This window comes from Acanthisitta chloris, unplaced genomic scaffold, assembly GCF_000695815.1.
Source record: "Acanthisitta chloris isolate BGI_N310 unplaced genomic scaffold, ASM69581v1 scaffold6708, whole genome shotgun sequence".
Taxonomy (NCBI): Eukaryota; Metazoa; Chordata; class Aves; order Passeriformes; family Acanthisittidae; genus Acanthisitta; species Acanthisitta chloris.
This window is the reverse complement of record NW_008688594.1, coordinates 8,018-21,493: the sequence shown is the minus strand read 5'-3', so window position 1 is coordinate 21,493 and position 13,476 is coordinate 8,018. Positions and strand designations below refer to the sequence as shown.

The window sequence follows — 13,476 nt, the reverse complement described above, 5'->3', positions numbered from 1 at the left end:
AAACCAAAACTGAAGACACTAGATGGTTAATCAAAATGAGACTTTCAAAACCTGACAGTCTCATTCCCCTGCATCAGCACAGACAGTAAGTAAAACACTTACTGTCATTTTTCTTCTCCCCCAGAAAACATATGGTAGGTCCAGAGTACAGAGAAAATTGCCATTTTTCACAAGATCAAAACCTACCCAGGCTCTTTTTTAAAGAAGTGTTTCTGAGGTATTAGTCACAGTACATAGTTATGTTATGTTTTACATGGGCAAGCCTTAACACTCGGATCTAATATTCAGTCTAGACTGTGTTAAGCTTTCATTCTGTCATCTTAGCATATCTACTCTTACACTTTGAGCATTGTGCAACATTATCAAGTTGTTTTCCTCCTATTGTTTGTTGGGTTTTTTTGTGCAAACTTCAATCCAAGAGATAGTTAAGTATTTCAAAACTAATCCATCACATTTTTTTCACAGTCCTAAAAATCTGTTCAACTGTCCTCTTCCCCACAATTAAATAGGATGAAAGCAGTTGAGTACATTAAGCATGCTTACCTCTATTTCTCTCATGCTGAAGACTTCCACACCACACTTTTTGCCACGTTCCACAAGATCCGCACCAAAAGATTCCATGATAATAATAGTGCTGAGTATTGGAGTTTCTCCCTTTTCCACACCAGTTAGCAGAAGTTTGGCCTTGTCAGGTTTGTCACAGAAAACCAATGACAAGTCAGCTGAGGAAAGAGAACTACATTATCCATATGACAAACTGAGTTTAGACTAGATCCATACATATTCAGAACATTGTAATGGAAGACTTTTCTGAAGGCTATGCCCTCAGCCAGCTCTGTCATCATACATTCAGTTGCTGAACCACTGGAAGTGCCCTACCTTTGTTCACAATGTAGGTAATTGCCTCAGCTCCCAGTGTATCATAGAGTGGCACCACCACCATGGAGTATGTATAGCATCCCTGTTCAATGATGACCCACTGCACAGAAAGAAAAGATGCAAGTAACTGTTTTGCTCCAAGAAAGATTCATATTTAAATTCTAACAAGGAAGATAATAGGACAGAGCTCATTTAGACAACCCTAACCCTAAGTAGTTAAAAAAGTAAGTGGTAGTTTGTATCATTTGTTTACTTTGAAGACCTACTAAATTTTTATCTGTGGAAGGAGGTAAGAAAAAACCCGAATAAAGAGCTGTGGGGAAAGGATCCAATCCAATAAAATTCAGCTCTATCCCCAAAAGCAATATTAAGTACTTTTGAAAAAAAACAAAACCCCAAAATAAACATTAACTGTCTCAGTAGTTTACCTATTAACAGAGAGACTGAGTAAGAGTACATTATTTTTTATTGGGTTTGGGTTATTGAGTTAGCCAAAGACTTCAATATTCTATATTGCCATGAATCAGTGAAGGACTTGCTCATGTCTTGGCACAATTTGAATTTATATATGCCCAGTATTCTTGCCCCTACATTATCTGCCTCTCATTTGATGGTCAAACATGCAACATAAGCAGTTAAAGTAGAAGTCCTTTCGAAAGCCAACTCCTGAAATTCTCAGCTTTTCTCAAGACTAATCATTCTGTTTAAAAATGCAATTACACCCTTACAAGCTACCATAAGAAGGATTTGTCTGCTAACAAGTGCAGTACTCAAACACAATGGATATTGCAACCTTACTGTGTGTTATGTGAACTGATATAAGCCTGATTTCATCCAAAGTACCATCAAGGTAAGATGAGAGTGCTTGTGCTTTTGCTGACAGCAGCTATTGAGTAAAGGTTGCAAACAACTAGCTGCACCAAAACACACAATAGCATGCAACCCCTGAAGCAGGAGCCTCCGGACACATGAAGAGGCCAATGGAACTGGAACATTTCAGATTTTCCCATCAAAGAATGACCAAAAAAAATCTAGTACCTTTACAGTCAGTTCCTATTACAGGAACAAACCAGCATGCAACTTTAAAAGCTATCAGAACTTAAAATTCAACAAGGATTGCACTAACAAGGGTGTTTGTTTCCCTTCCCTAAACTTTGTCACACTTTCCAGTGTTTTTGCAGGACACTAGTCAGTTACCTCATCTCCATATGATGACAAGTTTAAACATTGCTCAGCTGGTTATTCCATATAACATCTAATGCATAGTCTATGTTAACAAAGTTGCCAAATCTCACTTTAACATACTGTTTATTAGGGGCCAGTTTCTCAAAGTATTCTATTGATTGAGACAGCCTTAAACACAGGGAATTTTTCTGACAGCATTTGCGCAACAGGAAAGTTGTGTAGCTCTAGTCCAAAAAGACTTCTTAAACCTAGTACAAGGCCAGCTAACAGGTAACCAGACTTCCATGCAGACATTAGACATACTGGTAAGTCTAAGCAAGCACATCTAGACCAGTCATTAAAGGGTCCACTGAATGGTTTTTCCTAAATAGCTTCCACCAATACATGTAACAAAGGGGCAGCTGTATTGCTGTTCAGGAGCCTGAAGTCCAGTAGTTAATTTATTGGGTAGGTGTCTACTACAACAGACTTCAGAAGCTGCACACAGTGATAAAAGCATCCTGTTGCAGCCTCCAACTCCTGAACATCATCCTCGGTATAACAACCAGTATCTTTATTTTCTGGGCTACCAAGACATTTTTCTTCCATTTTCCTTCTAAAATTAAGAGTAAATACAAATACCAAACCTTGACACTTGAGTTCTCTCCCAAAGCCTAAGCAAGCAATTAGTACTGAATATAGACAACAGTCTGAGACTCAGTTTGTTTTCTGACATGGTTCTGATATTCTATTAAGGGACACAGAAAACAGGACAGTGAAATAAATACACAATCCAAAACACAAGTTCCTCACTTGCAGAAAAGATGACTGTTTTCCAGTGACTCAAAGAGAAAGCAATACTTTTATTTATAATTCCAAGTTTGGGGTTTTTTTTCAGTGAATATTTAGGCAAGTAAGATGCTAGGATTTTCCCCATTAGGGGATTTCCCTAGGAGTTGTTTCCTGAACTGACAAATGTGAATCATTTCACAGAAAAAAAAAAAGGGAGGGGGGGAATTAGCTTCACATAATCTCCTGTCTGGATTAGTGATTTTGTTGGGGATGTCACAACACCCATCCAATAGTTTTCAGCAGGGAAAATCCCAGATTTAAAATTGCTGGTTTAAACAAGTCTTTTCAGCTCATTCCTGACTCAACTCAGAGCAGTACAACTCAAGCACATTTTTGTCTCTGTGATCTAAGAGCAAATCACACTTCCATGCCCTCCTTCATAAAATTCACTAATCCAGCAAAGACTTTGTGCCCAAAGGTCTACAGAGAAACAGTTCAAACTGGCATGACACAAACATCTGCCTCCCTTTTTTACGTCCAGTTCATCATGTTATATGCACAGGAGACTGAACTGTACAGTCTGTAACATGATGTCATTTAACAGCTTCTTAGTTCAATATATTCCAGCCTTTATTACAGGAATAAAATCTAGCTGTTAGAACCAGAATTCCAGTAGAAAAATCTAAGCACCAAACTACTGAAGCTTTTAAGGGTCTGGGAAATTGATTTTTTTTCTTTCATCTATACAAGACTATAGAGTTAGGGGTTTTCTTGTGGTGTAGGTTGGGAGAGGAGGAAGTCAGTCACTTGTCACACAGCTTCCATTTTAATGACAGCAGGGAAGGCTCAGCTGCAAACTGAAATCAGAAGAGACCAAGAGACTGACAGAACTTCTATATCCTGTCAGCACTGTAGATGGCCCTTGACAATGGCATCCAGCTGGGAGTGTTTAATCAAGAGGGACAGCATGTTTTTGACACAATATAAGAACCAGTTTCCTGTCTTAATACAGGCTGGGATTGAACTAGCTCAATGCAGCAAGTACTAGCTCAAGCTACTAAGCACATACACATAGGTTAGAGAAATTCAGTCCTATTAAACAGATTTAATAAACAAGTTGAGAGCATACTTACTGAATACTTCATAACATTTTTAGGAACAGCAGTCTAGAATCACTTCTGGGTTAAAATGAATAGGTACTACCTAATCAATCTGAATTATCCCCACACCTATCTTAGGTAATCATCTTTAAATAAGTCACCTTCAGCCTTTCTACTCCTTTTTATTAAACAGCAATTAATTTTCAATTTTTGCCTTCATCTGGAGTCGTCCCTCCCAGAATCTTTGTGCCCAGGGCCTCTGGCAGCAACAGCACTATCACCTTTAGCCATCTTCTATTTGTTCAAATATTTAATCAGTATTTTGTTGTGTTTTGAAGCATTTAAACACCTCCATGTGATTTCCAACCACCTTTCAATTACTTTGTACTCCAATGTCACTTTTTAAGAGAAATCAAATAGTGTTTGTATTCACTGAGTACCACGTTTACTTCCCATTAAACAAGCCTCCTCTATAAACTGGAAAGAGAAGATAATTAGTTAAGTTCTTCTGGATTCCCTGATTCTCTTCCTGTTCTCCAGCCTTCTCTTCTGCATTTAGCTCTGGGGGCAAAAAATATCCCAACAACCCACAACAATATATGACACTCAGTTGTGTCAATTATCAGTTTTGGTTCTTGGCTAATGATGCCATGCCTACAACTCGTGGGTCTACGATGCCCGCCTCTAGCCTCTTCCCAGCACCAAATTGGCTCTCAGCAGGGAAGCTCAGTACACTGCCAAGAGACACAAGTGGGCCATTTCAATAACAGCTAGACCAGAAATGCACACACTGTCAATTAAATTACCTCAGGTCTGTTTTGTGAGAAGATTCCTATATACTGAACATGAGATGGTTTGAAGCCTCGGTGGAGTAATGCAGAGCCCACACACTCAGCTCTATCTGCAACCTGGAGGGGCAAAACAAGGAGAGGAGAAAAAAATAAATTAAGAGCAAGTTCAAAACTGCAAACTCCCCTCAACATTATTTTACCATGTCTTACCAAAGACAGACCAGTAATTGGTATGAATGAGACAAACTTTCTAAGCTATTTTGAATGACCTCTGTGACTTTGACAACCTAAACATTGCAGTGCCATTACACTGCACTGATTGCAGCTCCTACACTTGCACTCAATATGCAGCAGCTCACATAGGCAGTAAAGGATGTTTTGTTTTATCTGTATTAAACCCAAGAAGTGACCCTGGAGTTCTGCTCAACCACAAGCACTAAATATGCTCTCCTTCTGCTTTGTTTGGTGCCTATGGGAACAGCATTTCTCCCTTCAAAAAGCAGGAGAACAAGGAGGCAAAACCCAGTTAGGTCTATAAACAAAGCTTGGGAAGGCAATTTTCTAAATTCTTTCCATATAGCACATGACTTGAATTCATGTCAGTCACATGACTCAAACAGCAAAACCTTAATTAGCAAGGTCACACAGAACAAGTTCCCAGTAAAAACACCTTGGGAAAAAGTGATTTCTGCTACATACAGGTGTTTAATGACCTTAACAGTATGCCACCGGCAAGGTTTATGCAAATTTGAAGACCAACTGATTAAATCAGGACCAACCTAAACACACAGAGCTGTCAATGGATATTTGCATAAAGATGGTTTCAAGGATCATGAAGCAGCATGGCCACTGGTTAGAAGCATATCTGTTAACACCCTATACAACCATCAGTCAGCACCATGGAGTCAAGTTCTCAAAAAGCTCAAGCAACACCTGTAGATCAGCCTTCTCCTATTGTAAAGTGAGCCTCGTGGAAGCAAGCACCTAAAGTAGCAGCAGTCTGAGCCTCTGAATACTACTTCAAAGCTGCAGCCCTTCAGAGACAGTGTCCAAGTTCTAAACAATGCAGCACTGAGATGCTAAAAACTGCCAAAACCCCAAAAGATCTGAAATAAAACTGTTGATAAACCAGGTATAGGAGATACTCTCCTTTTCTCTCCCTTGCACATACTTGAGTCTTGTTTCTTTAAGATACTGTAATAGGAGCCTTTCTGCAATATTCTGCTACTACTTTAAAACATCTATAAATAATTCAGATTTGTTATATCACATTACTGGATGTTGTATCAATGGTCTCAGCAAGCAACAGCAGGTCTAGCAAGAAGTTAGAGAGACTACTTACCTCTTTATAGGAGATCCACTCATATGGCTGGTTTGGTTTTCTAGAACCTAGACAGGGACCATTATCTAAAAAAAGATAATTCAAAGTTACTCAAAATTTAACTTCAGTTACTCTGTCTTGACACAACTCTGGGTGCTAAGCCTCTAGATTCCCTGCAGAGTTTTTTTCAGGGATGCAGGGAAAGAAACTGCGAAAGGACAGACAAGAAGGTTGATTTAGGTCAAGGAACACAGCACTGACTTTGTTCTCATAAAACTCTTCTTCACAAGAGGTCATATTTGCCTTCAAGAAAACTCACACCCAGTACATTTATCGTATTCCTAGGTATACATCCCCTATCCCCAACTGCATTTCAAAAGACCTCAGATTTTTAGTTCTTGACATATAAAAACACTATCTTTCATTTTAGACTTACTTGATACTTGTATGCCCCTTTGGAAAATATCATAAGCTGTCCTCACATCATCATAGTAGTAAACCAAGAGTTCATCACTGTTAAGAAGAGAGGACCTTCGAGCATGCTCACCACCCTAAGAAAATCAATTAGAAAGGTTAGACCCTTGTTGGCTGTAAATGAATGGGAATTCTTGAAGGAGTAAGAACACCTCATCCATTAAGTTTTGTTAAAAGCTTTGGCAGATTCTGCTTCAGAGAACTTGAGAGATATGCAAGGTTTCCTGGACATTCTTTCAAGAGTCAGACTGCTCCCTGCATTACCATAAACCTGTCAGGCAAATCTTATTCCTCAGCTACCTAAGATAGCATAGAACAAATGACAATAGTAAGGACTGTCAAAGGGCGTTTTGTCAGACAGTTTTTCTTAAGAAATGTTTTACTTTATTAGTGCAGTATATAGCATAATTAATTTCATCAAGCTTTCTAAATCACTCCAGCCTCAGAGCTCTTCAGACAAATTATTAATGTTGCAATTCTGATCTACTTCTCTAATTAAGATTACAGAACACAATCACACTTCAATCTGAGGTTTCAAAACCTAAGTGATTTTAAGGGTGGTCACTAACACCCTAAACGAGCATTCTCATGAATAAAATACTCTGTTCCAGGTGAAAATAGAGTCCTTTAATCCAATTTAAATTCCATCTTACAAAATGGGTTTCCTCCTAATCTAAAGGTAGTCAAGACAATACCACTTTGAGAATTAAAGTCAGCATTTTGCAGGGGATGAGCATTTACATAGGCTACAATTGGAAGTCAACACAAGAATGTAGTTCAGTTTTAATACTGCCTTTTTTAGAATGACTGATTATCTCATTAATTAACAATCCAGTTTCACAAATTCCAGTTATGCAATTACTATTGGGCCATGGTTATAAGTTCTGCTATGATGACAGACACCTACAAGCAAGTTCTTATCAGGAAGAGCCTACCTGGTTAAATAGAGGGCCTGGGGTAAACACAGCATAAGATTTTCTCTCCATCAGTGGTTGTAGTCAATTCCTGGCTCTTTCACAACATCAAATCCTGGACTAACTAAATTTGTGCCTGAATTGTCTAACATACACACATCAAAAACCTATTTGTATGTAGTCACAGGCTCCTCTTGGCCATTGGTTTCTTGCCCTGTTTTCAAAGTATGCTGGAAGACCAGACAGCATCTGTTCATGTATAAACTACATAAACACAGGTTTATCTGCAGAAGATGTCATACTGCCCATGTCCAAAGAAATGAGCTAGCACATTAAAGACACAGAGAATAAAAATATTTTTACACTAAAACAAGTCTAACTTGTTCTAGCAAAGCACTATGTGCAATGCAGTGCTTGCCACTCCTTTGGCAGGGAGCAGATACAAACACTGCGAACATGACCCAGAACAAGTTAATGAGTATCTTTAGCTCTAAAAATTTGTAACACTAGAAATTCAAGAGTACACTTGCGCTCTCAGACCAGAATCTACTCTACAGGAAATTAAACAGATTACTAGTACATGTCTCTGCCTGGAATGAAAAGCAAGACTGCTTGCTTTATTGTACTGATTTTTCAGATCTTGGATAACCAAAATCAGCTTCCAGATTTTCCCCATTTGCTACCTCTGGAGCTAACCTGAGCAAGATCACAAAATGTAGTTTGATACCAGTCATAGGTAACATCAGCAAGTGCAATGTACCCCATGTACCATGTTTGTTGTGCTGCAATTCCTGCATCAGGTAAAATATAATATCCTAAGCCATTCTTCAGCAACAGTCAAGAAGTATTTTTTTCTCCTCATGTGAGCTACTACTGTTTTATGTGCCGTATTACACAGCACCACAAAAGCAGTTTTTGCAAGGTCTGAGGCACTAATCAGATCTAAGGGTAAGACTTACCAGACAGACAGCATACTGCTTAGATACAGGACTGACAGCGCTGTCCTTTTGCAAAAAAGGAGAAACTAACAGACTGCTATTGAAAAGATGCCATCAGTTCTTAGGAGTTTCCAGTTAAAGGGAAGCATAACCAGCTTGCAGTTTTGCTTACTATACTTTTTCCCCACAGTAAAGTGTAATTGACTGGATCTTCAACAGCACTACAGTAAGAGTTTTGCCGAAAAAACCACTCAGCTCCTTGCGTGAGGACCATCAGGAGTTCAGGGAAATACTCCTGGATATGCTGAAGACCAAACTGGGAGCATTAGGCAAGGTCTAAATTAACCCATCTACTAGGCAACAGAATTGATCTACATTTTGCTCGAGAGCAGCAAGAACTACTATTTTAAGAGTTTGTCCAAAGGGTCCTTATCCAGAATATTTGTGCAGTATCAGGGAAAGTGCTGCTTGCAGCAAACTTGTCTAAAATTCAATGGTCATTACAACCAAACATCTGACTCTCAGGACTGGAATATTTGGCTCACTTCACACAAGTTATGTGAATGGGATCTAGCAGATCTGTCCAGTAAACAGATACATACTCAAAGGGGCTCTCAGTTTCAAAGTGTTCTTAAGGGGACAGTCAATAAAATCTGATTAATGTGAGAACAGGTTCTAGTTACTTGTGTAAAGCAGCCCTTGTAGCAGCTCAAGGAACTGCAGGAAATTAACCCATTACACAGCAAGTGCTGGACATTAAGTAAAGTTTTGGCACTGGTTCAGAACAGCAGCAGCTGAAGGAAACAGATTTCTTCCACAACAGAGGCATATGTTACTCTACCAGTGCCTATTCAGGTCACATAAGATAGCTGCTTTTGTTCAAGCCCTGGGTTTGCTCCTTGTTGACACAGGCTGCTCAGGGTTAGCAGCAATGTCACAACAGACTGTTGGCTGCACCATGCCTCAGAGGCAAGAGGCTGAATTTCCTTTTACCTGTGAGGGAAAGTACACTAGCAAGTGGTGCTTAGGTTGCCAACATGCATATTGTGAGCAGTAAGTCTAACCCAGAGTTGTCAAATCAGCCATGGAATTTTAAGCATGCTAACCCCTAGGTAAACATGCAACACCTAAAACTCATCATTTCACAGGGACACAAGCACATGTCTAATCAAGTGATTCTCAAAAGATGAGGCATGTTAGGATTCCAGTAATGTATCAGAAGAATCTAAGAAGGTTTAAAAGTTTTCATGAGTTGAATACCTATCTCATATTTGAATGTCTTTTCTTAAGGGAACAAAAAAAGCCAGTCATAAATCCAAGCTCTTACTACTAGAGAATACTGACATCCTAATATACATTTCTATCCCATACTTAGCAGAACTTGAGACAAATAGAAGTTTTAAAGCAGGATATACTTGACAGCTATACACCGACACTCAAAATCAATAACCAAAGTTGTTCAGCTATCAGTCACCAATGGAAAGAACAAGCAATCTACTAGCAGATAGATACACATGTGGACACCCCATCCCTGGAAGTGTTTAAGGCCAAGCTGGATGAGGGTCTGAGCAACCTGGTCTAGTGGAAAGTGTCCCTGCCACCTCAGTAACCCTTTGTACCCATATTCAACTAACTGTGCAACCTTTATGGTCATCCAGTGATGGTTAAAATAGGTTATTACCAAATCAAAGCTTTCCAGAGATGGCAAGTGTCCTAAAACAGCAATAAAGAGGATCTTTTTCCTCTCATATGAAGTTATGAAGATTTATTACCAGAACATGCAGAAATCCTACTTAAGTCAATGACTTAATTTAATTCATTAGAGGCCAAGGAAATAAATCACAAAAAAGAAGCTTATTTCTAGTTCAAAATTGTTATTGTTACTGAACAGGTAGATTAGATATTTAAAAAAGAGACATTGCCTTCTGGCATGGTTTTTTTGGAGCACATTGCTTACTCTTCAGACCTTTTAATATGGTATTGCTTAGCCAGAAAAAAGATGTTGAGACAATTTAAGAGCAGTATTTGATTTTTATTCCCATGGAGTGACAACCCATCTTAACACATGCATAAGAAAATGGAGCATGTGAAGTGAAATTCTAAGCAAAATGGTAATGAGAAACAATCCCAAGCACTGTATTAGTCTTGTTACTGTAATAAAAGTACCAATAGACACATGAAACTTGCTTCACAACATACATTCTCATTTGATTACAGTTTGGTACAGTTTGCAACATTATTAATAGTTCAGATACGGCCCTTAATGTAAACAAGATTGGATATATCTTGCTCATTTCAACATGTTCTCTAAGTATGAGCTCTTTTATCACCAAGACATGCTAACACTCTCAGCTGTTTCTGTTTCAACATCTCCTAGTATTCAGTCTTCCTATTAAAATGTATTCTCTAAAGAGGCAATGAAGAACAATCCTGTTATACCTAGCTTGCTCTGATCAGAGACCCAATGTTAATTAGTATAATACAGATCAATGATGCATTAAGTAGCTTAGTGAAGTCTCATACCACCAAGCAATGATTTTAATCTCAGACTCCAGCAGTGACAAGCAATTTAGCTTGAAGAAGCAAAAAGCAGTGAACTGAGACTGCTGTCAAGAGTCTCAAGCGCATAAGCATTTGTGACTGGGTTTATGGACAGTTAAGAGTCACTTTCACCATCTTATTATGCAGTGCCCCTCAGAAATCTGCTGAAGTCTATACTGACTAGTGGGGCCCTCCACAGCTGGAAAGGTTTCACTGCTAGTTTATTCCAGCCACCAAGGTGTGCTGCTTTACAAGACTAATTTTTCTACCCACTAAGTGGCTGCTATCAGGATTGGAAAAGCTCACCAAGAGAAGATCTAATCTCTAGATCCTTACTCTACACATTGGTTTCAAAGAAGTATTTTTGGCAATTATCACACTGCCAGAGCATACTTTTGTTTCCCCTTTGTGTACTTCTGGTAGCAGACCCTTACTTGCTATATTAACATGACAAGTCATTAAGCTTACTGTATGCCATACTGAGAAAATTTAGAAATAAGTGGCACTTACTAAACTTCTGGACGGAAGGGCCAACTACTGTGTCATTCTTCAGTCTCAGCATCATGAAACATTGAAACAAATGCCCAATTTGAGGCTGACAGAAGTTTGCTTTGCTAAAGCTCCTGAACTTGACCTCCTGTAAATTTCAAACTGCTCTGCCACATTAGTTTACATCAATTTGTAGTCACATCTAGTCTTAAGCAAAAGTCATGTTAATTGCACTTTAGACAGGACAACTAGATGCAGTCTATCAGTGCAGAAGATTGTGCTCTAAAGGGAAACTTAAATTGCAAGTATACATACTAAAAAACCCACAAACTATAGTGGTAGTTTGACTATGAGCAATGTAAGCAGCTGTCAGCTTTGCAATCCTACATTTTATAATTATCTCCCCCAAAGATCAAGACCTCTCAAAACTGTCTCCTTTTAAAAGGGAAGAGGCACCTTGTCTACCCTGGAGAAACACAAACTCTTGAAAGAACGAAACAAGTAGTAAAATCTTGACTCTGTGGTGAACAGGGGAAACAATATAACCACTACTCAAGAAACACCAACATTGTATTCAGTCCATATTTGCTTATAAAACAACAGTTTCTCAGTCAGACTGCTTCCATATTTGACTTTACTTTTTAAAAAGCCACCATGTAACAGTAACTGTCTGCCTCTAAAAAACATAAGACAAAAGCTAAACTAGCATATCCAGAGTTTAGCAGGTGGTGGTTTAATTTCAACTTACTCTATGGCTGGGATCCCTTGGCGGACTAATATTTCTTTCCACAGATATCTGAGGACAATTAGTACCCTCTTCATGCTTGTAACCCGATATAAAGCCTCATGTGTCAGCTATTATACACTAAAAATAACAGAAAAGTACTAGCTTAATCAGTATATGCCAGCATGACCCCAAGACCTAATTTAATAGTCCATCACCTAAACACATGGCCAGGAATTGAAAACTACACTGTGCCAATTCTAACATGAACAAGTTACCTGCCACCAGTCAGATCAGAAGCTCTGCTGCCTCAGCACCAGCTGGTTATACTGGTTTTCAAATTCAAAAAGCGAAGAAAATTAGTTCAGGCCATATTTCAGAAAAAAGACAAAACATGCCATGAAATGTACTCCCCACACACTACAAGTTTAGAAATAATTATGCAAATCAAGTGTTTTGCTCAATGCTGCACTTAGGCTTCAGACTTCAGTGAACTACAGCATGCATCAAGTGACACTTACCTCTACTTCCACAGACTGCATTGCTAAATCACATGGTGGTTTTAGTGCTTTTGGTCTTGTTGCATACCAGTAGGTTGTGAGAGCTGCGAAGGCACCGAAGCCCATCAGCGTATTTGTTGGAAGGGTGCGCACATACTGTCTGACATCCCCAAGTTCTGGGATTCGTAGGTGTCTGAACAACTCATGTGCTTGCATTGCAGTTCAGTGCAGTTGTTCCAATGCTGGAATCTGTTGGTATGAAAAAGTTACAGTTACACAAGTAAAATCTGAAATCCCTTTTTGATTCACTGTTGTTGTAAGAGAGCAATGTACACTTTGTCCTACCAGCTTCCCCACTATCAAAATAACTTGATCTGGCATTAGGCAGGCAATAATCATTAGACTTGTGCTGCAATTAAGCAAGCAGGCAATTATTGGTTCATACTCTAGAATAATAGGTGGGGCTGAGAAGAGTGAAATTCTTCAGGGTTTTAAAATGTTGCTTTTAACAGAGACCACATTAAAAGAAACCAAAAAAAAAAAGGAAAACGCAAAGGTTTTGTTAAAGGAGAGCAGTTCACAAACATAAAACAGTTATTTGTACAGTAGCTGTACTATAAGATAGTTTAAACAGTAAAGCATCAAACAGGGGAGTCTGGGAGACAAAGGGCAGAGACATGTTATCTTGCCTGCATATAACAGAGAGCATCGTAATCCTATAGTAGTACAGCAGGAGCAGGATTTTTCTTCCCTTAAATCCAGTAAAATAAACTCTCCTACCCTCCCTTCAGTCACGCACAGAAAGGTCAGTACAGCAAGCTGCCTTCAAAGCCAATATCCTCCCATAGC

General features: G+C 38.9%; 1 protein-coding gene across 3 annotated transcripts in view; it reads right to left on the bottom strand.

The window, feature by feature from the left end:
* ACSL1 (acyl-CoA synthetase long-chain family member 1) overlaps positions 1 to 12,878 on the bottom strand; it is a 31,066-nt gene extending 18,188 nt beyond the window's left edge. Inside the window, exons 1-6 of one of the 3 annotated variants that reach the window (XM_009081073.1) lie at positions 12,649 to 12,878; positions 6,484 to 6,598; positions 6,062 to 6,133; positions 4,742 to 4,836; positions 880 to 979; positions 544 to 722 (exon numbers count right to left, since the gene is read on the bottom strand). In XM_009081073.1, the coding sequence (XP_009079321.1) occupies positions 544 to 722; positions 880 to 979; positions 4,742 to 4,836; positions 6,062 to 6,133; positions 6,484 to 6,598; positions 12,649 to 12,843 (756 nt within the window). In that variant the 5' untranslated portion in view covers positions 12,844 to 12,878. Of the gene's footprint in view, positions 1 to 543; positions 723 to 879; positions 980 to 4,741; positions 4,844 to 6,061; positions 6,134 to 6,483; positions 6,599 to 12,648 lie in introns of all 3 variants that reach the window. The other 2 variants (XM_009081072.1, XM_009081074.1) reach the window with 2 other exon arrangements.
* Positions 12,879 to 13,476: the final 598 nt, after the last annotated feature.